Raw genomic sequence first — 25,818 nt, 5'->3', positions numbered from 1 at the left:
ATTGTCACAAGGACAAGCTTGTCTTTGTCTCAATAGCGGTAATTCGACTCCTTATTGCGACACACTGGAAGGATGCAAATCCCCCTCAATTTCAGGCCTGGCTGAGTCGTTTGTTGGTTATTTACCTGGTGTGATTTCGGCCAACCGCGATACACCTTGTAGGTTGATCCCGGTCAGAGATTTCGCCTTGGGACTTAGTATCTGAAATGGAAGTATAAATCTTCCAGCAGGGCAAAATGCAGGCTGTATATGCAAAGAGTTCCACAAGGTTCGATAGCCATTGGACAAGACCAGGCTGAACCCGTTGATTTGGGAGGAAAAAGCTCAGAGTGGGAAAATTCAAATGTTGTGCCCAGTGAAGTCTTCTCATCTGCAAGACACTCTTCACACCTTTGCCCTGTTAAGATTTCTACATTTTAACAGTCTCTTTTTTGGAACTCAGAATCCTTCATGGGAAAAGGTTGCAGCTTTACTCAGATGATGAGTCTCACAAGGACAAATACCTTCTCACTGAGGGCCTGTGGAAATGGATGCTCCATGCAGATGAAATCTGTTTCTTTAGCCCTGGAAAGTCACAATTTAAGTGGATTTGTGCAGTTGGCCCCAATCCGGCTGTCCGCAGTCCTCCAGGGTTCTGGAAGTTCGACTTTTCAGACATGTTAGGATATATTCAGCTATACACAACAAGGGTTCCAGGGCCACAGGAACATCACCATGGAGTCAAGGCTCACTCCAGTAGAGGCCACTAGCATGGTCCAGTTCAAATCCAGATCTAGTTAACATTAGTCAGGTGAAAACTTCTGGAAAAGGCCACTTGCAGCTCCTTGTTCCAGTGTAGCGCACCGTAGATCAGGCAACTAAACGTTGGGGTTCTTTTTCCAGTGCATAAGTGGGAGCAGGTTCAGCCCTTTAGGTCTCCTCACAGATCTCAAGCACCAGGTGTAGCCCATATTTAAGCCCATCTTTTATTGCTCAGATCATGACAGTGTTTTGGGTTGTTGCCTTAGGGAGACACCTTTATGTTTGGCACCAGCAATTCATACAAGGGAATCATGTACAATCCCTAACCAATGGTTTAAAGGCTCCCAGGGATAGCCCTACACACTTCTAAGGCATGCCCTGTTTGCCCTACTGCAAACAGTTCCACGGTACAACTGATTTCCAAACTCTAAGATAGGAAACTCTTCTCTTCCCTAGTGCAGAGCCTATGTACCTACCCAGAGGTGTGGTCAATAAGCTCTTCCCTCCCCTGCGGTCACTCATAACAAGTTCTTGGGTACCTATACTCTCACTAGGTTTGTTGCCAGACTGACTAGGGGGACAAAGGTTCATCCTTTGCAGGAGTCACCTGACTTTTACTGGTAACAGGGCAGCCCCTTTGAAGTTAATTAAGCTCCAGACCTCACCCCAGCTGTTTCTCCTGCAGATGGAGGGAAACCACCAACCCACGCTAAGGCTATTGTCACTGCTCAGTTTTCACACTACATTAAGGTGCAGTATGTGCTGGATAGCTGCTAATGTAAATTAGCTTCCAGGAGCTTTAAGTAGGAAAAAGGTACATTTCTAAAAATATATTTTCCTAAATTTTTTTTATAAATCCAATTTCGCTGTTGAATTGGATTTTGAATTAATGTTAAAAAGAGTGGTTTAATTATTCATCCATCTGGTCCCAACTCAAGATAGCAGAATTCATATTTTATTCTGTACTTTTTTAAAAGGACAGCCAGGCTTTCTACAGTGAAATGAGCTTTTAGGGGTTTGTCAATGTAGGGGCATGGTGATTTTAAAATTTCTACATGCCCCATTTCGAAATGGTACCTTGTGGACTACTTGGCTAACATAAGGGTGATATTAATATTTAAAGGAAAGGGTTTTCTGGGTTAAAATGGTCATTTTGACAGGTAGGGCTGCTGGCTTGAACTGAAGCAGTCAAGTAAGGTTACGGTGGTAGACCAGAAGCCATGATTACCTTATCACACTAATGGATGGCACAACAAGTGCTGGAGTCCGCAGGTGACATTTGACAAAAGGATAAACAAGTCCATTAGGAGTTAGCCAAGTTAACCATGTTTGAGGGGTCAGAGAACTGAGGCCTTGACAGCAGTGTTGCGGTGCACAGAGTAAAAAACACAGCAACATCGGTCCAAAACAAATAGGGGTGACAACACAAAAAATGGCACTTTCTCACAGGGAACAATATTGTGTTATCACAAATGGATAAATATAACTGCCACAATAAACATTAGCAAAACATAGATGTTGATTGCAGCGGAGCAAAAAATGTATATGTTCAACTAAGAAAACAAATTGTAAATGTATTTATGGAAAAGAAATTATTTATACTCAACAGATTAGCAGATCCCATTCGTTTGGAAAGTTTGCAAAGTGAAGATTGGCACAGATCCTCTTTCATCAAGAAAGGGAACTACTGTTGTATTATTAAATGTACAGTTATCTGAATCAAAACAATCTGTGTGAGTAATGCCTTTAGTGGTACACATGTGCTTCCAGGAGAATAATAAAGAGACTAACCTCAAACTTGTGAGGTGAGCCAGAATAAAGGCTAATGAATCCAATACTCAAGATGCAAAGATTACAAAATTTCAAGAAAAGTTGGATGTGGGAATTTGTGATTGTCTTAAACCCTTTTATAAAGCGAAGAATGCTTCAAAATTCAGAGACAATGTAGACTGAAGTAGCATTGAGACTGAATGTCATGGCCCAAATTTCTGTGTTATGGGGTACAGTAGGAAATGCAATTGTTTGTGTTTTGTTTTTGTTTTGTTATTTGGCAATGATCAGTGGATATTTGTCTGTGCTCTCTATGCAGGGTCACCCCAAACATGTTGCCTTCACCCCGCCTGTTTTCTTAAATTCTTTTCGTTAGCATTAGAACTCTGTGCACTTTACCACTGCTAACCAGTGCTAAGGTACTTGGACACTTTCCCCAAAATATGGTCAAAGTGTCCAGCAACTAACTGGCACATTTAATTTACACGTAAGCCCCTACTATATGTTACTACATGTACCCAGAGCCCAGTGGAACCTAGTGGAGCAAATAGGGATGTCAATTTTGGACAAGTGAATTGCAACTTAAAATCCTCTTTAATGGTAAAATCAGAATTTAAGTCTCAATTCATAAAAATGCCCCTTTTATAAAGTTTGATTAAAAAGCTGGTGCCCAAATAGTGTCTCAGTGCCCCTTTTATAAAGTCAACCTCTTCTCATTCTAACCATTTGGTGCCTGCTGCTAGTGCCCCAAATCAAATGCCTGTGAATGGCTCTGCTGTTGGGGTTTATGCATTTCTCCCAGACAGTGAGAGAAAAGGAGACTATTTATTGGCAGGTTGGGCGATTCCGCCAGGTTTACTGGGGGCAGAGCTGTTCCGTGCCCCATTTACACTTCAAATGGCTTGCCCGCAGCACACACAAACGAACTCAACACTAGCCTTTTATCCACCCAGACTTCTTGGAGCCTTGATTGTGGAAGGGAAGAACTTTCCAGAAGGGGGATAAGATACGGAATCCGCCTACTTCAAATGCTGCACCAGGTATAAATATTGGACCTCCTGAGCCACTCATCAGTACACTCTTGGACCTGTGGACATTGCAGAAGAAGGACTGCCTTGTTCTCTTGAGGACCTTGTTCCCTACAATCCTGTGCAGACTTGGAGCTGATACAATGGATCAAAGAGCCCACACACAAGGGGGTCACATACTGGATTTGATCTTGGCCAGCATAGACTCCCTGGAAGTGGAGAATATCTTGCCAGTGGGCTGGTCCGACCACTACTTGTTCAAGTTTGGTGTGTACAATCCAAGGCAGAACAGTTCTGCCACCAGGGTGGCTAGGAGCTTTTGAAGTAGGGATTGGAAAGGTCTGCTGAGGAAGGCAATAGTTTGCCCAGTATTCCACCTGGAAGGGTCCTTTGACCCGGAAAAACAGGTGGAGGATAACTATGCGGCCTTCTGTCTACACATTAATGGGACACTCAATCAGATTTTCCCTTTAAAAATGGTGGAAAGATAGGCAAACCTTCCGCCCCATGATACAGTGATAAACTGCAAAATCTAAAACTAAAACTTGTGATAGATTGTCTACCTTCTTTGAAGATAAGATCTGTAAAATTGTCGATGGGTTGGAAGTGGTCAGCACTGATGCCAGGGTTAATGGGCTACCATCAGACCTGCATAAAATCTGTGAAGGGGTGCACAAACCACTGGACCAGAGGACCCTTTTAGATCACTTCACTATCCCTTCTGAGGAGGACGTCAGTATTACAGCTCTAGGTGTCTCATCAGGGTCACCCTTGGACCCTCTTCCACATAGGGTTTGGAAAGAGATGAGTGCTGAACTTTTCCCACCCCTGAAACAGCTGTGTAGTCAATCTCTGTGTAGTGGGTTGGTACCATCCTGCTGGAAACAGGCAGTTGTATCTCCACTTCTGAAGAAACCATCACTTGACCCAGCGTGCCTTAAAAGCTATAGGCCAATATCTCTCCTACCATACCCAGTAAAGATCATTGAGCGTCTGGTCAGCAAGGTGCCCTCCCAGTTCCTGGAGGTTAATAATAAACTGGAGGACCTGCAATTCGGCTTCCGCCAGGGACATGGCACGCAGACTGCATTGGTGATTGTGTTGGAAATCTCTGCATGCGGGCAGACAGGGGACAATCAGCTACATTGATCCCGCTGGACTTGTCTACCGCATTCGACACAGTCAACCATTAGGTTCCTACTGGCACGGTTGGAGGAAGCTGGGGTGGTGGGTGGGGCTTTGAAGTGGCTTCAATCCTATTTGTCCGGCAGAGGTCCGGCAGTAGCTCTACCCCCTTTCAGTCACAGTTCTCTGAGATTCGACACAGGGTCCCTCAGGGATATGCAATCAGCCCTACATTATTGAATGCGTACATGCGTCTACTGCTGGCCGTCATTAAGTCCTATGATATAGGCTTGGTGAATTATGCTGATGATACTCCGCTTATTCTATCCCTGGAGGGGGACCAGTCAACAGCTTTAGGCAATTTCCATGCCTGCATGCAGGACGTGGTACATAGGCTGAGAAACAACTCTATGCAATTCAATGCAGATAAGACCGAGATTCTCTGCTGTGCTGGTGGGAAAGTGCCATACTGCTTTCCTACCGACTTCTGGCCCATACCTTCTGACACACCGTTGGTACCCTCTGAAATGGTTCGCAAATTGGGAATCTGGTTCAATGAGAAGTTGACCCTGGAAAATCAAGTCAACAAGGCTATTGGGAGCAGTTTTGCTCTAATCAGGGTACTCCGAAAGATTCTCCCAATACTTCCGACACATGCACCTCCAATAGTGGTGAGTAGTGTCATCATGAGCAGGCTGGAGTACTGCAATGCTCTACTGCTGGAGTCCCCCAAGTATCTAGTTGACCGATTACAGAGAAATCAGACCGTGGCGGTCAAGATGGCTCTGAATAAGCCTCGATGGGCCTCTGCATCCCAGGACCTCGCGGAGCTCCATTGGTTACCAATACTGCAGAGAATTCAATTTAAATCACTCTGCATTGTATTTAAGGTGCTGCATGGTGCAGGGCCCAAACAGTTGCAATACAAATTTGGTTGGTATGTTCCCACTCGTAACCTCCGCTCGTCTTCCACTAACTGGGTAAAAGTTACTGGGGGGGGGGGGCGTGCTTTTATCGTTGCGGCTGCACAGCTCTGGAATCGTCTCACCTCGGAGCTACGCCAGATGGAAGAACTGCTGCAGTTCAGACAGAAATTAAAGACCTGGCTCTATCACAGAGCATAACATCCTTTTCTTCTGTTTTTACTGTTCTATGGTCTCCATCTAGTCCAGATGCTGCTAGGTTACCATGTCTCTTTAGCACCAGGTTACCCGCTGGGTTACAGTGAGCTTTATAAGTAACAATTACATTACATTACTGCCCTGCTGCTTGAGGCCTGCCTTGTTCCCAGAGGACTGCCCTGCTGTTTGAGGTCTGCCCTGCTCTCTGAAAAAAAAGACTGGACCTGCTACCTTAACCTCAAGCTAACCTGAACGACTACAAAGGTCAGTTGGCTGACCTCCTGTTCTTAGCTACAAGGACAAAACATGTTCTAGAGGCCTCCATGTAACTGCCCAGCTGACCTGCTGCAACTGGTCTTACTTGGGCCTGCAAATGGACTTGCCTGAGCCTTGCTGGTCCCTGATAGAATGAGTCACTGATCCCCAGGAGCTGCCTCCCCAGGTCCTGGACCCTTGACTGGCATCAGAGTGCACTCCTGAAGTTTTCGGCTCTTTTTGACCACAAATGGGCCAGTTAATACCGATATCTGCCTGCCCGTGACAACTGCCAACATACACCTTCTGTGAACCTTACTCTTTGTGCTTCAGCATCCACCAGCAACAACCTGCAATGCGAGATCTGCACTTCGCACTACAGCAACAACACCCCACAGTGACTGCCAATGGAAAGCTCCAGCAACGACCACCCCGAATGCCCTGTCTCTTACAGCAATGACAATCCGCGACGATCTCCATGTTCTTCGCGGCCTTCTTCCACTGAGAACTTGACTGCTTGTGCTGGACTTTGAGAAGGTAACTATTTCAGTGGAACAAACCTGGTCCCTGTATTCAGCCTGTGTTCCATTATGGTCCGCCTGAACTTGTAACTTTCCCCTGTTCTAGTGCAAACAACTTTGTGCTTTTAGCTTCTATATCTTCCTGAAAATTTGAAATTCACTATCTCTGGGTCTAATGATTGGATTTTTGCCATTTGAGTATTGTTTCCTTTAATTAAATGTATCCTATTTTTCTAAATAAGATTTATTACAGTTGCATAATTAATTTACACTGTGCATCTAGGTTAAGACTGACTTATTTTCTTCCAAGTTAGCAGAGGGTTAAGCACAGGCTAATTTTGTTGCGTTTGTGGTAAACCCTGAAAAAGGATTGTGGTTGTTGCTTGAGTAGGGTTTCACCCAGCTCAACCAATAACCCAGTTTCTTACGGTCTGTATATTTCATTAGAACACTATTTAGAATTTTGCTACATATTTCTTTTCTTTGGGCGATCGGAATATTCAATCATATTTAACACTGAAGATTCTACTCTGTTAGGTAGTTAATAAAAACTAAGAGAACCTTCCTTTAGTGACATTAGTTTGAATTAATATGTAAGAAAACTTTGGCTGATACGGATTATTTTGAAAGACAAAATGCTTACGAACTGTGGGCATGATTTGTGTCAACAGCAAAATTAATGATTATCTGAGACAAAAGCACGTGTTGTTACATGGGCATATCAATATCTGCCAGACCACACTAGGCAGGATAAAACCAATGCTTTGGAAATTTCCATTTATAGTGTGACTGTGTGAGCCTCTGATAAAGTGAGCCTTTTCTGTCCCACATGTTACAGCGTGGCAAACTATGTGGTACAAAAACTATTGCACCTTTGACAAAGAGTTTTGGTGCCCTCAACTTAAGTACTGGCTTTCATTCTGCCATCCATGCAATAGTTGTATAAAAATGCAAAAGTCACCAGAATGACCTTGCTTTAAGAAGCCTATAGTTTTAGTGTGACATATCTAAAAGGACTAGGACTAGTGGTGTAAAGTCAAATACGTCACAATCTTGATTTGAGTTGTGATAGAATTCTCATGCTGCTTCACATTAGTTTGGCCTGAGCAGTAAGGCAATCTTCCAGGAAAATATGTGAGGTGTTATGTGAGAAAAAAAAAAAAAAAAAGTGCATAAAAACAACCAAAAGGCCCAAACCAAGAAGAACAAAAAAATGCATCAAAGTCACAAATGTGCGATTTTAAGGGAACAACCTATGCTGAGATGAAAATCGTCTAAGTTGGGCAAGTTAACTGCCTGCCCGAAGGGGCTACATCTCTTATGGATTAGCAGCAAGGCCTCCCTTTCACTGAAAAGTCGTCAAAAGTTGAGATTTTTCAACAGCCACTGTGGGCACAGAGACCACATTAAATATGTTTGATGGCAAGGTAATGGTCATTGCTTGTTCTTGCTTGTTCTGGGTCAAAGTCTGACGATTCCGCAATGCTTCATTTAAGTCCTGGTTTCCAGTTTGAATGCTGCAGCACAAGAGCTGCAAAAAGCAGCACAAAGTAGGCACTGATTGGGTGCAATTTTATAATTACAAAGCATCAGTGATTTTGATGGAATCTAAGAACTCTAAAATCAGATTGTCTCATTTAATAGTTTTAATATCTTATAGTTGATTCAACTAAGTCTGGCTGTGCGAGTGTCAAGATTTTGGTGCGAACTAGCCCATTATCAGTTGCGATGAGCCCAAAAACTACACTTCACCACCTTGGAGGACACACCATGGGTGCAGGACCTGGGGGCACCACTTTGAGTCAGAGGCTTTCTCCAGCTGGGTCTGGGTGCTGGCTCAGGTGGTTGGGAGCCACTTATATCACTGTGGTTCTTACGGGAGGCCACCAGACTAGGCTTTTGAGTCACTCTTGGAGTCCTGAGTTCAGGTCCAAATCCCTTTGACTAAAAAAGGATGGCAGTAGGGCAGGGGTCCAGCAAGGCAGTAGTCCAGCATAGCAAAAGTCCAGCAGAGTGGCAGTCCTTTCAGCAGCACAACAGTCCTTCTTCCTGGCAGAGTCTCCACTGGTCCAGAAGTGTACTTAAGAGTTGGTGTCTGAGGACCAATATGTATTCCGTCAAAGTGGGAGAAGCTTCTAGAGGTTTCCCTTTCACATTCACAGGCTTCTTGCCTTCCCTGCTCTGCCTCCAGACTAACTACACAGGGTGTGCAGTCCTTTGAGTGGAGGGAGGGCACAGCCTATTCAAGTGTAAGTAGGCTGTGTTCCAGCTCCACCCTCCCATCCTGCCAGTGATGGCCCCTCCAGGGACATCTAGGCTCCCTAATGTATGTGGCTGTCTAGGATTAATGCACAAGGCCTGTTAGCTACACCCTGTCATGTGACCCGGAGACAGGCTGCAGGCACTAAATGGCTAAGGAAAGACATTGCAAGCTTACTTAGAGGCATTTTCAAAATTGTAATTCAAAATCAGGCTTCACCATAAAGGGAGATTTTGCCATTACAATTCCAAAGACATCAAACATGAACTGATTACCTGTTCCCATTTGGAAATCACAACTTACTAAATGCAATAAGGTAACTCCAATGTTATCCTATGAGAGAGGCAGGCCTTACAGTAGTGAAAAATAAAATGTAAGGGTTTTTCACTACCAGGACATGTAAAACCTAAAGGTACATGCCCAATTTTTTTTAATACAATGCACTCCACCCTCTGGGCTGTTTAGAATCTACCCTAGGGGTGACATATATTAAACAAGCACTTGCAATGCAACAGGTCTTGCATTTACGCGAGTTTCAGCTATTGGCATTGTAAATGACAATGCCTTTTATTTAGGTTTTGGAAACATAAATACAACGCATTGTCATTTACAATGGCAATAGCTTAAACATGCGTAAATGCGAGGCCTATTGCATTGCAAATGCTTGTATTTGGATGTCGGAGCCTATTTTGTGTCCCAACCAGACCCTGGTCAGGTAGATGAGGGCTGTCGCTCGGGCCAGATGGAAAAGAGAGTAGTGACAGGAAACAGCCCACTACACAGGCTGAATGCCAATGCCAAAACGCAAGTCACCATGGCGAGGAGTGACTCCGGGTCTCTGCCGTGCAGGCCAACAAGGAAGTACAAGCACAGAAAAAAGAGCAAGGAAAATAAACCAGATCTTTTACACATATCCATATCCATGAGTCTCATGTGCGTAGCAGTGTCTGGGGTGCAGAATTCACATACCTGGGAATAGGGGCAGCAGAGAGGATGTCATGTGGAGAGGGGCGCCTCAGCTATGCACTTTTGCGAGAGTTGTAGGAAGCCTTGTCAGAGAGCACAGCGGACACAGGGTGGGGGGTGATTGTACATGTATGGCAGCATCTGCAAAATCAGGGGGCACTGCATATGATGCGCTGCTGCACGACAGCCTAGAAAGGTTCAGCAGACAGAGTCATGTACATACCCACACACACCTAGACTGGTACTTGTGAGAGAATTTTTGCCATTGGGCTGCTGCAAGGCCACGGTGGGAGTGTCAGCAGGGAAGGGACTGTGCTGTGTGCACACACCAAGCCTTGTACAGAAGTTTAGGGGGACTGTGGGAGGAAGAAAGGTATTAATGTCCACAACATAGGTACAGATCCCAGGGGTCACCCGGGGCGCAGCACACACCAGTAGGCTCTCCACATTGATGGGGGACTTGGGGTCCTTGATGATGGCCTCCAGCTTTTCTGCCGGTTCACCATACACTCCGTGATGGAGGCAAACATCTTCCTGGTCTGGGAGAGGGCGGGTGCTCCCAGGGGCGGCAGGCCTTTCCTGCCCAGGCCTAGCAGTGGGGGCGCCCTACCATTCCCAGGGGCGCACAGCAGGGGGAACCGCTCTCCTGCCTCTTAGGGACTCTGCGGGCACCTCAGACACACGATTCCCACGGTGTGGAGGTGCCCATACTGCTTCGCCCAGGCTCTGGGGGAGACCCTCGGCTGCATGGCAGATCCCGCCTCTTACTTCCTGCAGCAGTCAGAGCATTGCCGGAGTGGCGGCTGCGTGTTCCTTCGAGCCCGGCCCTTCCACTGGAAAGTTGGGGATCCTGCTCCTGCAGAGGGACCCCCACGGATCCAGCCCGCTCACTCCTCCATGCCGCTGCGGGTAGTGGAGAAGTGCTGCTGCTTCCAACTGCCCATCTCCCCCATCCCCAGAGACCGTCTGACATCAATCTGACTATGACCCCTTTACCCCCAACCCTCCTCTGCAATGCACACCAGCAGGAAGACAGGCAGGAACAGGAGCCAGTGCCCCTCCGCTGTCTCGAGGTGTACCGCCGATGCTGCCCTGCAACACACCCAGCCCACAGTATGCAAAACACTGGTGTGTGATACACCCCACGACCGCAGATAACGCAGGTCTCTCTTAATATCGTGTGCCACTACACAATACACCCTGTGACGTTAACAGAGGGTCTGACCTTAGTTGTATGCAAATTCTTGTTTGAAAAACATGCAGCACCATTGTCCCGGCTCAATTAAGAAAAAGTTCCCATACCGTGTAACAAGCAATTAAAGGGGCCAGTAGCCATGAGAGGATACAAATGACGACATTGCCGTAATGAGGAGGGACTAACAAACCCATCAAGGACACCAACATTTACGAAGGACAGAGACACAGGACAATGAAAAATATGAGTGGGGAGTGGGCGGGGCTTCTCCCGTGTTGAGCTACAACAGATCATCGCATCACACACAGGCTGCAGTGGCAGGCCTGAGACATGTCAAAATCAGCACTGCAGCCCCACTAGCAGCATTTAATTTACAGACCCTGTGTACACGTAGCACCACTTTCCTGGGGCTTAAAAGTAAATTAAATATGCCAATTGGGGATACACCAATCCTACCATGTTTTAAGGTTGAAGCAAATAAACTTTAGCACTGGTTAACACTGGTAAAGTGTGCAGAGTCCTAAGGCCAGAGAAAAAGAGGTCACCAAAAATGGAGGTGGAAGGTAAACAGTTTGGGGGTAGACAACCCCACAGCTGACTGGTCTACCAAGTATGCCCCCAGCGGAAAGTGGGGAGAACTACCCAACCCCTTGGAAGTTCTCATCACTAAGGTGGAAAAACGTGGATAGACCATCACCATTGGTGTGGTCTGTCTCAGGACTCTGTTGGGCAGTACATTTCATTTCATGTAAGGGGTTTTGGATTTTCACCTCTCATTTGCATGGGCCAACTGAGGGGCCTGTGGGCTGTCTTTACCCGGAAGCAAGTACCAAACAGGCATGGTCTCAGCTTTTTCGGGGCCCAGAGCACATCAAAGTCCTCCCTTTCAATCACACTCCACCTCTGTTCCCGGGGAAGTAACCTCCTGCTAATGAAGGCTACTGGTTGATCTTGGGCTAGGCCCTCCTCATTTAACTGTGTACAGACAGCCTCTATGCCATGCTTTGAAGCATCTGTCTGCACAATAAACTCCTTAGAGAAGTTAGGAGCTTTGAGTACAGGTGCTGTACACATGGCCCCCTTGAGAATGTTAAAGGCTTTCTGGCAGGCCTCTGTTCAGATCACTTTTCTAGCTGCTTCTTAGAAGTAATCTCTGCTACATGGACAAGAAGGTGCCAAATCCCTTAACAATCCTCTGATAGCATCCTGTGAGGCCCAGGAAGACCTTCAAATCAGTCTATGTTTTAGGGGGTTGCCAGGCCAAGATAGTCTCAATATTGGCCTGAAGTGGCTGCACCTTGTACCCGTCACCATGTGGCCCAAATGCACCACAAAACTGTCACTTTCTGGCCTTGAACATCTGGCCCACCTGCTGTAGGGCCTGCAGCACCTCCTGGAGGTGGTACAGGTGTTCCTCCCAGCTATGTCATCTAGGTGGGTGGCAAAGAATGCCTCCATCCCAGCAAGGACCCTGTTGACCAACCTCTCACCATAATGGCTTCACACCTCTCAAAGAGGGGATTGAGGCAGTTTATATTGAGCACGCTTAAAGGGTTTCTAGGGGTTTTGAGATCGACCAGGTAGGTGGACTCCCACTTCTGCTCCTTCAGATCGAATGAGCATATCCAGCAATCCTGGAGAGCTTGGTGCTCCACAGGCTTCATAACCCACACTTTCTGACCAGGGTGAAACTCCACCAGAGTGGGCTTATGGTCATACTAGCATTTCAGCCTTTTTGCCTTGCCTCAAGATTGCCTTTTGCTTTTTTCCAAAAACAATACATCTGGTTGCAGAGTGCCAGCATGTAGCTGAACACATTCTAAGGGTGTTTCCTGGGAGCTTGCTCCCACCTCTCCCTGACAAGACTGAGAGGTCCTTTAACAGGGTGACCATAGAGAAGTTTGAAGGACCTAAACCCAATCCCCTTCTGTGGCACCTCCCTGTAGGCAAAGAGAAGGCACGGCAGTAGGATGTCCCACTTAATTACTTTAAAGGTCTTGTTGAATCTCTCCACAACCCCATTTGTTTGGGGGTGATAGGGAGAGGAGAACGTGTAAGTCATTCCAACCTCCTCCCACATGGACTTCATGTAGGCTGACATGAAGTTAGTACCTCTGTCAGACATTAACTTTTTGGGGAACCTTACATAGGTAAAAATCATCATAGGGTGCTGGGCACTGCGGTTGCAGTCACCAACCTCAGAGGGGTGGCCTCTGGGTATCAGGTGTCGTGGTGCACCAAGGACAGGGTGAATCTGTTGTCTAAAGCCATAGTCGGGTCCAAGGGACCAACAATGTTGATACCCATCCTCTGAAAGGGAAAGCCAACAACAGGTAATCGATTGGTGGAGCTTCAAGCTTTTTTCCTGACTTCCCACTGGCCTGGCAGATGACACAGGACCTACAGGATGAATCTTAGGCCATCTTCATTCAAGCCAAAAGAAGCAGGCAACAAGCCTGGCATGGCTCTGGTCTTGCCCCAGATGTCCTGCAGGGGATATCATGAGCCAACCCTAGTAGTAAGGCTGTGTAACACTGAGGGACCTCCAGCACACAGGCTGCCCCAGGTACAAGAACCTTAGCCTCACTGTAAATAATAATAAATCCAGTATTTGTAAAGCGCACAGCTACCCGGAGGCCTCCCGGCGCTAGGGGCAGTTGGGAAGATTAAGCAAGCTATTGCCCAGAGTCACATGGTGCTGGGCTGACTTGTCGCCGGGGAACGAACCGTGAGCCCCAGCGGCCAGTGTCAGTCACCCTTGCCACAGCGCCACACCTTTTCCCGGTAAAGGAGGTAATTCTCCCAACAGATAAAGTGATCTCCAGAGGCATCACCTGCTGTCTGGGCCTCAGCTTGCCACCTCAAGTCCTCTAGAGCGGGGATCTTTCTGAATTTTGCAGAATTCCTCCCTAGGGAGCCCACCCTCTACTTGCCAACTAGAAAGCTCAGGCAGGTCACCCAGGATGCTAATGTCCTCCCCTGTAGGTCCAGGAGCATCCTCCTCAGGTTTGCAGGCAACATGGACTGCTGGAACTTAAGGGGCTGGTTTACGGTACCTCTTGCCGTTACTCTTCTTGGCAGTTGTTGGGCCATTGTTCCAGGCTGCAGGTGCCCTTGACTCCATACCCGGGCAGCCATTGACCTTGTGGCCATACAGACACATTCAGGCAATCCCAACATCTCAAAGTGTGACCTGAGCACTACCTCCCTTCAGAGAGTGTGCTCCTGGTCCTAGCCTAACAGACAATCTACAGTCATGGCAAGGCTCATAGCTACTTTTAAAGAACCTGAGACCGCCAACTCCCCCATCCCACTCCAAGAGAACCAGGCCCACGGTAAATGACTCTCATGATTGTTTGCAACTATGATTTGATTAATGAGTTAGGGAGTACAGTAGTTATTCTGGTTTCAGCTTCCCTCAGAGCCTCTAGCCATTGCCCATTGATGATGATCCACTGCCTATACTTAGGCATATGGGCATATGAGTTTTTGGGACTATCTCCTTATACCCTTCAGGGACACTAGGGTAACATTTGTCTTCTTTCTAAAGATCAAAGCAAAGAATTGTTCTTTAGGGACTACTTCACCACCCAACTTTCCACTCAATCACTCCAAGTTACATACATTCAATCTTGAGGGTTACTGTTCTGACCAAAAAACTGTGTGTTTACGCATACAAGTAAATTACAAATTTGTAAAGATAGATTATTAATGAATTATTTTTTTAAAGGTAAAAATGTATTCATATAAATGTCATGGTGTACAGTGACAACAACATCATCATCCCAATCCACTTAGAATTACAAAAATTGTATACAAAGACAGATAAAAACCATTAAGAAACTTTGCGAGAGTTTAAAGAAGACACCTCTCTGTCATAGGAAACCATATCCATGAAGCAAAATGATAAAGATGAACCCTGATATACTGCAATCCGTCAGCACGTAGAGTAACCTCAAACTGGATGGATTTATGGTGTGCAGTCATCAACGCGTTTCAATGGTTTCCTGATTTAGACCATCTTTATCAAGACTAAAAACATTTACACTCTCAGCTTTTCCTATATCTTCAGATCAATTGAACCCAAATGTAAATTATTTGTACAAATTTGTAATTTACTTATTTACTTTTATGTGTAAGCACACTGTTTTTTGGTCAGAACAGTAACCCTCATGGTTGAATGTCTGTAACTTGTGTGGAAATTCTGGTGGTGAAGTAGTCTCCAAATGACAATTCTTTGCTCTGTTCTGATTGAACCCTAGTCCCTTGGATGTTAAAGGGTCCCTCTCAATTTCTGTAAGAGTGCTCCTAAAGATAACTGTGCCAACTCATCCCCAAGTGCTACACTCACCAACTCAGGTGTCTGCTTGGTCCTCTAAGCAGGCTTCTAGGTGCCAGACCCTATATCAAAAATTACTCCTCAGGGTCTACTCCTCTAATCAGCTGGGCCCCTTGGAGGAGTCAAGAATTATTCTGCTTTTTCTGTTTCTGAATCAGGCAAACAGGGGGTCAGCCACCTACCTTTTGGAGAGCAATTCAAGTCCTGGGTGCCAGGAAGAAGTCAGGAGTATTCTTTCTTCAAGCAGGACCTTGTGCTTCAATTGGAGCCTTCCCAGACCGAGGAATGTTCGGAGAAGTTGGGGTTAGGTATCAGTCTTACCTAATACACTGTCCAATGATGGGAGAATTGCCGCTTCCCAATCCTGGCTACTTTATCATCCTACAGCCACTCTTCCTGCAGCACTTCCTCTTCGCTAAATCTCAGAACCCCTACATTTAAGATGGCTGAATCCTTCTTCTGTCTGCAAGCTGCAAGGGTTCCAGGCAGGTCCCTAGCTACTCCTATTTAAGTGAGGTCACCTCCCCTCAGTCAGGATGGAAACTGAATCTACCTTCTGCTGGGATTAGAGCCTAAGGCCCAAATGTATGAACCTTTTTTGGCGGATTTGTGCAGCATATGTGAATCAGCGCAAAATGCAATAAAGTAGCCCCAAAGTACCCCCTAGGGAGCACATTGTTGGTGGTATAAGAGCATTTCAATGTAACTACCCATACTTTTTGATGCAAAATCCCAACATACTAAGAAGATTAGACAGGGATTTGTGTCATAAACGTACGCCTTCTCACGGCAAGCATAACCTCTTAGAAAAGTTTTCTTTTCTTTACAAGTTTCTAAATTTGCATGTGTGCTGTAATGTACAGCAGACATTAAAAGTTACACCACTTTTTAACTATGTCAAAGCATAGTATTTAGTACTGTAAGAGTACCCTTCCAGTACAAAAGCTTAGCTTGACATCCAGCCATGGATAATGCAGGTAAGAGCGGTGAAGCCGGGTTGGAGGGGGATTCGACAGATGACCACGAGGGAAAATTAAATAAATAATACATTTTCCCTTGTGGTCATCTGTCAAAATCCCCCCTACCCGGCCCCATCTCTCTTACCTGCATGGGCCGCGGCTGTGTGACATCTAAAAATCAAACTTGTACTGTTGTGAAAGGGTGTATGAATTAGAACACGGCAGCCTAAAGTGCTCCAGCCCAGGGAGAGAGAAAAACAGAGCAATATTTTAGTAGATATGGTTGTGTCCTACTCTCGTCACTTAATGCAAAGCAGGGGAGCATTGCATTGAATCACTTTTTAATACATTTGCCCCAAAGGTCCATCTGAGCTCTAGGAATGAACAGGAGCAAATACTTTCAGCACCATCTAGGATCAAGTAAAAAATAAGTAGAGTTAAAACTGCCCTTTACTTTGCCAGCTGTCCTGCAGACCACCCAGTTTGCTAATCCCTCCTAAGAAGGTAGTTGTTGACAACATCCTCGACTTCCTGGGCCCAGAGGCCAAGCCATGTGTTCTGGACAGCAATATAGTTAACTCCACTCAGAAATGTGTCTTTAGAGGCAGAACTGACTTTAAGCCAGTATTGGCTCAGGCAGCCCAAGAACGTGTTTTTTTAAGTTACTTTTCAGCTAAAGTTATCAAAAATCTGATTTCACCACTTTATCCATTTTTGTACATTAAGTGGACATTTTTCACTATGTCCAAAGAAATATGAGCACAGTGTTCTCAAGTGTAGGAGTTATGGGATATATTCTTCAGGTGGGTTTAAGGAGAGAATATTATCTAAATAGAGCATGGATCTTCAACTTACAAGCAACAGCCTTGATACCCTTGATCATATACAGATGTAGCTGCTGCCAGCTGTACTAGTCCCAGTATAAACAATTGAGGTGAGAGAGGGTAGTTTGACATTTTACTATTTATGTTGAATATGTTGGTCATAAAACCACCTCCATTGATTTGGGCCACAGCTGTTAATGCTGAAATTTCACTTTTTCAACAAAGGTGGTCCAATGACAAACCGAGATTACTCTTGATGACTTCACTTCGACTCGATGACAACACCAAGTCCATGGCTTCTACATTGACACCAACATCAGACTGAGGGTTCAAATTGATCACAATATGAAAATAGCACATTCCTGGCAAGAACTTGTAGCTTTGCAGAATGAGTTCTTCCTGCCATCATAATGCCCTTAGAAACTCCACCCAGTCTCTGGTTCTTTCAAATCTCAAATCAAGCAATGCTATGCTGGCCAGCGTCCTTGACATCCACTAGACTCTACAGAAGAGAGTTTTCTTCACTCTTTGCATGCCTCATGAAATGTCTCCACAAATACAACAAAATCAACTATACTCACAAAGGACTCCACTGGAATTCAATGGATGGGTCACTATCGAGGCCAGAGGCATTGTCTACAAGACCGTCAACTCAGACACCACAACACCTGGTGGCCAAGATTCAAAACCCCTGTCGAATACACACAACGTCATCTCCAGAATGGAAATCAGGAAGGAGAAGACATGACAATCGGCATTCTCATGCCAGAATCCTAAGATCTGGAACACCATCCTAGCCCATGTCTAGCAAGCTTCAATCCTTCTCCACTTGTGCAAGAAGCTTTAGACCCATCTTTTAAAGTAATACAACCCCACAAGGTAATAATCTAGTTCTGGACCATCCCTCAAATGTGCCCCCAACCCATGCCCCACCTAGAGCTCTGCCACCACCCCTTTCTGCTCAACTTTCCCAGTTAGGCTCACCCAGAACCCTTCTCTAATGCAGATCACTGTACATGAAGCAGTGTGCCAGCTATCCTCCTTTCTTACTAGATCTCTTCTACACTACTCACAGTAAAACCCCAATCACAAACGTTTTCTGTTATTATCTTGGTTCACACTATACAACATACATATATTGATAGATATGTGCCTTGAACAGATGTGTGTGTGCTGAGAAATTTGTTAAGCATACCATGCATTTGTATCATGCATTTTTGGTCCAATGAGTCAGTCCAAGCAAAAGAGTCACTGTGTGCAATATGCAAAATGTTGAGGGGTTAAAAAGAAAAGTAAATGTGTCATCCTTTCAAACAGAATTTGCACCAGCCAGTAGCTGAATACATGTTTCAAAGTTCATATGGTAAAAACACAATTATTCTGACCTTTTCAATGTAGGTGTAAAGAACGCTTTCTGGAGAGAGAGATCCATTCTTGAGCTTTTCAGCCAGCTGCGAAAGGGATAACGAAAGGATGGACTCTGCCTCTTGCGGAGGATGCTGGAAGAAAAATAATGGACACAAATATAAAAGGGTTATGATACAGGTTCTATATTTGTTAATCTTACACATAAGGTTTGATCACTTTTTTCTAAAGTACCGACTTTGGGCACAGTTATATATTCCTAACAGGCTCCCATAGTCTTATATTTCATGAAATTATGTGTTTGGGATCACGTGGGTTCCGGGCTCACTGTGTCACTGGAACCAAGCTATACCCGGTTGAGGAGCCCATAACAACGGTGAAATCGGTCCTAGGTTGCCTGTGTTCCAGTTCAGGGAGGACGTTGCCTAGCATGAGGAACAGAGTCAAGACTGATTTGCAAATGGCTTTTTCCAAACTGAGGTTGTATGATGGGTAAAAAATGAGGGATTGTGATGCGGCCCTAGTGACTGACAGTGGCTGAGATTAATTCAAGCATTCCATCCATCACCTTGTTGTTTTTGCACCTGTTTATAACGGTCACAGTTGAAGTGCATTAAAAAGTATAGGTTCTGTGATGATGCCTGCAATGGGGCTGGGTCGAAGGTGTGGCTAATAAAAACTACATTTTCTGCAAGTCTTTTTGGTTATTCACCTTCAGGTAACTACATAGAACATAATAGCCAGCTTAAATGAGGAATACATTTTTTTAAAGTTACTTTAATCAATGGGAAATACACAGTAGTACATTATGAAACCTCTATTTGTAAATGCCTGCAGAGGTCAGTGTGTTTGTAAAAAGAGAGCCATAGAATAACATTTTGGTTAGTGCAATAGAGAATAGTGTCCTGTCTACTTTTAGTGCTGCGAGGTCCCAGCCTGTGACAGAATGCACTGTGAATATGTTAGTCATTATTCAAACTTGCATTACACACAGTATAAGATAGACTACTACACAATATGCAAAATAAATTAAGATAAAATAGTGCATCCAAAATCTAGATATTAACAATACCCAGACTTTACGTAGTGCAATTTTTTTTCAATTTAAGTGCACTTCACAGCTCAGCTGGCAACTCCCTTGCACTACCACTCAAAAAGAATATATCTGTGTCATCACAAAGCTTCAAGTGATCCCATCAATTAAAAACAGTACTGGGTTCCAAGCAGCCTTTACATTTGCTGATTTACCAGTTGTGCACATTTGCATTACCTTCATGTAGCAGGGAACCTGGCAAGAGGGCTTTCTTCTTGTTTATTTATTATTTATTTATTTCTAAATTTATAAAGCGCGAACAAATACCACAAGTGGTAGCCATCTGCCTGCTGTCATTCTTACAGGACAGGCAGGGCCGGCTCTAGGGTGGTGCGACCGGTCCCACCGCACGGGGTGCTGACTTCCAGGGGGCACCATGTTTGCAAGTTTATTATGATTTGAAAGCACCTGCTGCTGCGTTTGTTTCCCAGCAATTTCCAGGCAGCCCAAAAAAATGTCAGGATAACTCCTGTGATTAATGTTCTTCCTGACAAGACATCAACGTTTTGTTTAATTGGGGTTTTGACTCACTATAGTAGCGCAGAGGGTTAATAAGCCTGTTGCAAAAAACAAGTACTGTGCAGATTACAAAGTGCACAGAATGTAAATAGGTCAGTGGGTTACTGTTTTTAAAAGAGATATCATTGTGTTACTTGCAATTTATAAGTTAAATACAGAGCTGTTAAACTGCTGTCAAAGAACTGCACACAAGCTGCATAGTAGAGATTTGTGCAAAGTTTAATGTTGCAAAAAGGATTCATTTGGGTAGAAATCTATTCTCATGTTTAAAGAGAACCCCCTACTATGGTGTTCCTTTTTAAATTCTGAGTTTGTGCTTGTATAGACCAAGCACTATTAAACTATACTGCCTACCAGTATTGATGACTTGGGGCTCCTACACCTTGTAGTCCTCTATCTTACATACAATTTCCTATATACTGATTTACAAATGTATGATTGATTGACTCTCTGTAATGTGCGTGTGAATGCAAGTGCTCTGACACGGCTACACTGGTATGAGTTGTGCTATATATGCATCGGAAAGAGAGGGGTTATGGAGACTTGGGCATTGGTAAAGGGTGGTGGTGTGGTAATCTGTGGTGGAGGTGGTCATTGGGGGGCGCCAACAAACATTGTCGCACCGGGCACCAACTGTCCTAAGGCCGCCCTTGAGGACAGGAAACTGCCTCCTTCACAGTTCAGCTGAAGCATTTCAACTACTGGAAATAACCATCCCGGAACTGTTGTCTTTTCACAAAAGTAGGGGAACTGTTTTTCACAAATTATAAAGTATGGGCACGTCATGCCCACCATTTTGTCCACTTCAACCTCTGGGCAACATTCATATGTAGCACAAGGCGTTTCCAGCAAGAACACCTCTTTGGAGACTCCCAAATAGTATGCAATATAGAGATTAAACAAAGTGTACATTGATTACTATACTCCTGTGAAAATGAATGTTGTCATTCAGAGGTGGAATATTTAAACAATATTGAAATTGGTGGAGAATCTTTGTGCCCCCTGCTCTCCTCGAAACAAATAGCAGCCAAATAACAAATTAAAACTCAGGTATTCTTCAGCCTCCATCCTTCGAGGTGGCATACAATTAGCACCTAGCACACGTGAAGTTTTACAGGATGGAAACTGATTAATGTATTGTTTGGTGCCATGTAGCAAAAAAGGCCATGCCTATTTAGTTTCAGAGTATATGGTTCCCTGCTGCATACTTGCATTCAAACAGCATTACAAGTTTCATGTCATGTATTCCATGCCGGCATTCATACACTCAGCACATGCACTAATCCCAAATGTACTATACGGCACCTCTCTCTCTACTGTATCCTTTCCCGGCATACATACGTCCAGTGCAGAGCCACTACTCCTGCGCTACACAGCACTCCCTATCTACCAAATGCAGGCCAGGTGTAACACAGCAGCAGAACTGTTAAAAAGTGAGTGAGCCTGTAGGCCTCACTCCAGTGAGACAGGGTAAAAAGGACTGTGAGAGGCTGGCTCAGTATATGATGTACACTTATGTAAGTGGACACCTTGCACTGATCCAGGCAACCCTTATGGTGATTTTAGTGGTCTTAGACAACCTCAGAAAGCTCTCCAAGTGGTAGCTGTGGAGAGCAACCTTCAGGCTTAAACCAGAAGGAGTGTAAAGCTGCTTGTTTTACCAGAACATAATCTTACAGGTATAGACCAAGTAAAAAATATGTATTTATTATAAGACACTCACTAACACTTACAGATATGTCTTTGCCAGAGATATACACAATGCACACAATACTTTATGATAGAAACAGGAAAGTAGCACAGATTACACAGTGGTCACCAGGACGATAAAAGAATTGTGAACGAGAGTGAGCAGGCGAATGAGTTTGGTGAGGCATGCACTGGCAATACATCATACACAGAGTGTACGGCTTGGATGCAGCCCATATCTAATACTAGCTCAGAAGAAGGAGCTGTTATTATTGATGCTGTTAACACTACAAATGCTACAATTGCCACAGCTACTGATAATACTGTTGCATTTGCTGCTACGTTTCAAGAGGAAGGCCAAACTCAAATTCAAAATCCGGCCCCAGCTGATGTACGAATGGAGCTGCAACCCCAGGCCAAAAAAAAGAAAAAGAAAAGCCTGAAGAGTACAAATGCAAACGATACACAGAAGAATCAGAGTACATCAAGTGTAGGGTCTGCTAATGAGAAGAAGCTACAAGCGTCTGCTAATAGCCCCATGTGGAGATGGGTTCAATCAAAAGGAGGGATAAAAACTGTTATGTCTAGACTATCTGATGTAGTGCTGACGGGCAAAGCAGATAAAGCAGCAAATGCCACTAGTGCCACTGGGAATGCTGCGGCTGGATGGGAGGAAGCTACTCAGAAACTGACCCAGAGTCATGTATTACACCAGAGAGATACGGTGATCAACTTCAAAATGGTCTACCCACGGCCGCGCTCGACTCCTTTCAAATATCGTATCTGTCAAGCACGGGGGAGGACTCGCAACGAAGATGCTCTTAAGAGAAACTTACCTCAATACTTTCTCTAATATTGCAAGCCTTAAAAGAGCAGTGAGAAGAGACACAGGAGCTCTTTGCCCAAATAGGGCAGATAATCATAGCATTCAACATTCCCTGAAGGAGGTAACGGGGAAAGTTGGGGAAATGTCTGGCGAGATCACAGAATTGAAGCAAAGAGTGGTCACAACTGAGGAGGTCACTGCTAAAGTGTCAAATCTAACTCAACAACATGATGCTCAGATAGCCAGCGTACAAATTAAGCTTGAAGAACTGGAAAATCGGCAGAGGGGACAAAACCTAAAATTATTTGGCATCCTGGAGGGGCAGGAGGGATCGGATTCTAGAACATTTAGTGTGCAACTGATGCAGAAGGCCTTCCCAGATTTGGTAGACTGGGACTGCCAGATCCAGAGGGCCCACAGACTCCCCTTGGTGCAACGACGAAAGGATGACCAATACTCGAGACCGTTCCTGATCTACTTTGGGAACTATCTGCTGAGACAAGCAGTTTCTCTAAAAGCGGGCCCTCGAACACCGGTTGCTGTGGGGTCTTATTCAATATTTTTCCAATCTGACTTTTGTAGGGCTACTGTGGACAGGAGATGGTGGCTGAAACAGCTAATTGATCCTTTAAAAGCAATAGGGGCACAAGCTTTCTTGCAGGAACCATCTCGCCTGAAGATTATAAGGGTGGTCAAACGTATGCGTTTCTCTCTGAATTAGAGGCAAAGGGAATATTATCAAAATGGCAGAAAGACGGGTCTGCTTAAGGCAGAGAAGAAATCAGGAGTCTCGGAGTTAGGATTTAAAAAGGGCTGGAGAGAAAGAGCTGTCCTTTTACAGTCATGGCTTACTAGCCAACTCACTTTCTTTGTGTAAAATATGTTATGTGTTATTCTTTTTGATTTAGAAATATAGCTGCTTAATGGGGCTGTTTTTTTTTTCCTCTCCCCTATTTGCAAATTAATCTGTCTGGTAATTAACACGGGGGTTGGGATAGCTCAGCGGCCGCAGTGGCTGCAGGCTTCCAGACAGCTGCCACACCAAAGGCAGCAGGGAAAAGGGGAAGATTCCTCCTTTAGAGTTAGATTACGGGTGGGTTGGCTGGGGGTCCAAGGGTGTAGGTGGTGGAGAGGGTCAGGGGGAGGCAGATAAAAGGGAAAAAAAGTCAATACAACTGTAGGGATAAAAGTAACAAGTACGATCAGGGAAATATTCAAAAGATCAACAAATTAATCTCTAGGAAAGGGAACAGAAAAACACTAGATGGGGGAGATCAGGTGTCTAGCTTGGAACGTGGCTGGTCTGAACAGCAGGGTCAAGAGATGGTTGGTAGCCGAAGAACTAAAAATGTACAATCCTCAGATAGCTATGCTATCTGAAACACATGTCTCATACAAAGACAGAGGTTTCTTAAGACAACTAGGATATGAAGTGGTAGTATGTTCTGCGCAAACTGTATATTCCATGAGTAGCTATCTTAAAAAACGAGTGATATAGATCAGAAGTATGTAAGACACTGTATGATAAGGGGGCCAGATGGGCTATTGGTCAGATGAAGATAGAGGATAACAAATACGTCTTTTGTTCATTGTATTGCCCTAATACAGATGATCCCACAATAATGGAGGCAGTGACTTTAGAATGACTAAATTGGGAGGGGGAACGGCTGGTGATGGGAGATTTCAATTGTTTAATGGATTATCGGATTGACAATACAAGGAGAGGGGCTTTTGAGAGAATGCAGAGGACACGAGCAGCAATTGGGATGGCTACATGTAATTAAAGATGTTTGAAGGACTTTTCACCCTAGTGTAGCAGGCTACGCGTATTATTCTGCTCCTCATAAACTTCACTCAAGAATTGACATGGCATGGGCTTCAGACAACATCCTATGGTCTAGCATTATTTCCCTAGATATTTACTGACAGAAGAAGGTTTTCGGACTCAAACTAGGGTATATCTGAAGGAGTTTTTTTAAATGAACATAGGGACAGCCTCTCCATTAGTAGTATGGGATACATTTAAGGCAGCAATTAGGGGCTTCGTCCAGCAGTATATCTGGGGGCAAAATAAAGAGCGGAAAAAGGCATTTGAAGCAACAATAGCAGCCAAGCGTACAACAGAAATCCAGCACATTGAAGCCGTTACCAGAGGCCTTCCAAGTATCGAAGACCTAGGTTATACTCTGGTTATTCTAAGGTCAGAGCTGAAGAGGAGGTTTAGGGAGAGAAGCATAACAAAACTTAATAAGTATCGACTTTTACAATATGAGAATGGTGAGAAAATAGGTAAAATTCTAGCTTTTAAAAGTAGCAGATGATAGGGCTAAGACCATTAAAAAGAGGATCTGAGGGGCCGATAAACTATATGAAAGTCCAAGTCATATACTCAAACAGTTTGCAGCTTACTATCAAGAGCTGTACAGCCCAGAAAATCAACCTCAAAAGGAGGAAATATCTAAATATATTCAAGGGAATCCTCTGAAAAAGGTGGAGGACGAGATATCCCATTCTTTAGCAAGAGACATCACAGTTGAAGAAATAAAATTGCCAATTAGTTCTTTTCCAGCGGGCAAAGTAGCAGGAGATGATACAGTTACATTAGAATTTTATAAGATCTTTTTTGAGGAATTGTTGACACCATTTAATCAGGTTATAAGACTCATTGGTGAAAATGGCAGGGCTCCTGATTCATGGAAGATAACGCAAATAGTTTTCTTTCTTAAAAAAGGCAAACTGGTGGATGAGTGTGGGTCGTATCGACCTATATCACTTATCAATACCGATGCAAAAATCTTTGCGAAAATTTTATCGAATCGTTTATCTCCTGTGCTACCCAGTTTGGTGTCGCCTCATCAACACGGCTTTATACAGGGGAGAGATATGACTGCACACATAAATATGGCTGTTACTGCTTTTGATGTGACAAAGGCGCGATCGACTCCACTCGGTATGATCCTTCTAGACGCTGAGAAGGCATTTGACCGAGTGAGGTGGGACTTTTTGTAGGCCATATTAGAAGCTTTTGGCATTAAATGGCAATATGTAACTTGGATAAAAGCCTTGTATGACAAACCTAGTGCTATAATTATGTATGCAGGGTAACAGTCTGCCATTTTATCGATCTTTCCTCCTTATCACCACTCTTATTTGCTCTTTATATATAGTCTTTTGTCTCAACTCTCTAGAACCAACAGCCCTCTTCTGTTAGGGGATAACCCC

General features: G+C 44.5%; 1 protein-coding gene across 3 annotated transcripts in view; it reads right to left on the bottom strand.

The window, feature by feature from the left end:
* The window catches only part of LOC147747102 (vitamin D3 hydroxylase-associated protein-like), a 382,698-nt gene that overhangs the window by 235,418 nt on the left and 121,462 nt on the right, over positions 1 to 25,818 (bottom strand). For all 3 annotated transcript variants that reach the window (XM_086952351.1, XM_086952352.1, XM_086952350.1), the window contains exon 2: positions 18,490 to 18,603. In XM_086952351.1, the coding sequence (XP_086808477.1) occupies positions 18,490 to 18,603 (114 nt within the window). The remainder of the gene's footprint in view (positions 1 to 18,489; positions 18,604 to 25,818) is intronic.

The sequence above is a fragment of the Lissotriton vulgaris genome, chromosome 1_1 (assembly GCF_964263255.1).
Source record: "Lissotriton vulgaris chromosome 1_1, aLisVul1.2, whole genome shotgun sequence".
NCBI classification, from domain to species: Eukaryota; Metazoa; Chordata; class Amphibia; order Caudata; family Salamandridae; genus Lissotriton; species Lissotriton vulgaris.
Note: the sequence above shows the minus strand (reverse complement) of the source record. Positions and strands in the feature narration are given on the sequence as shown.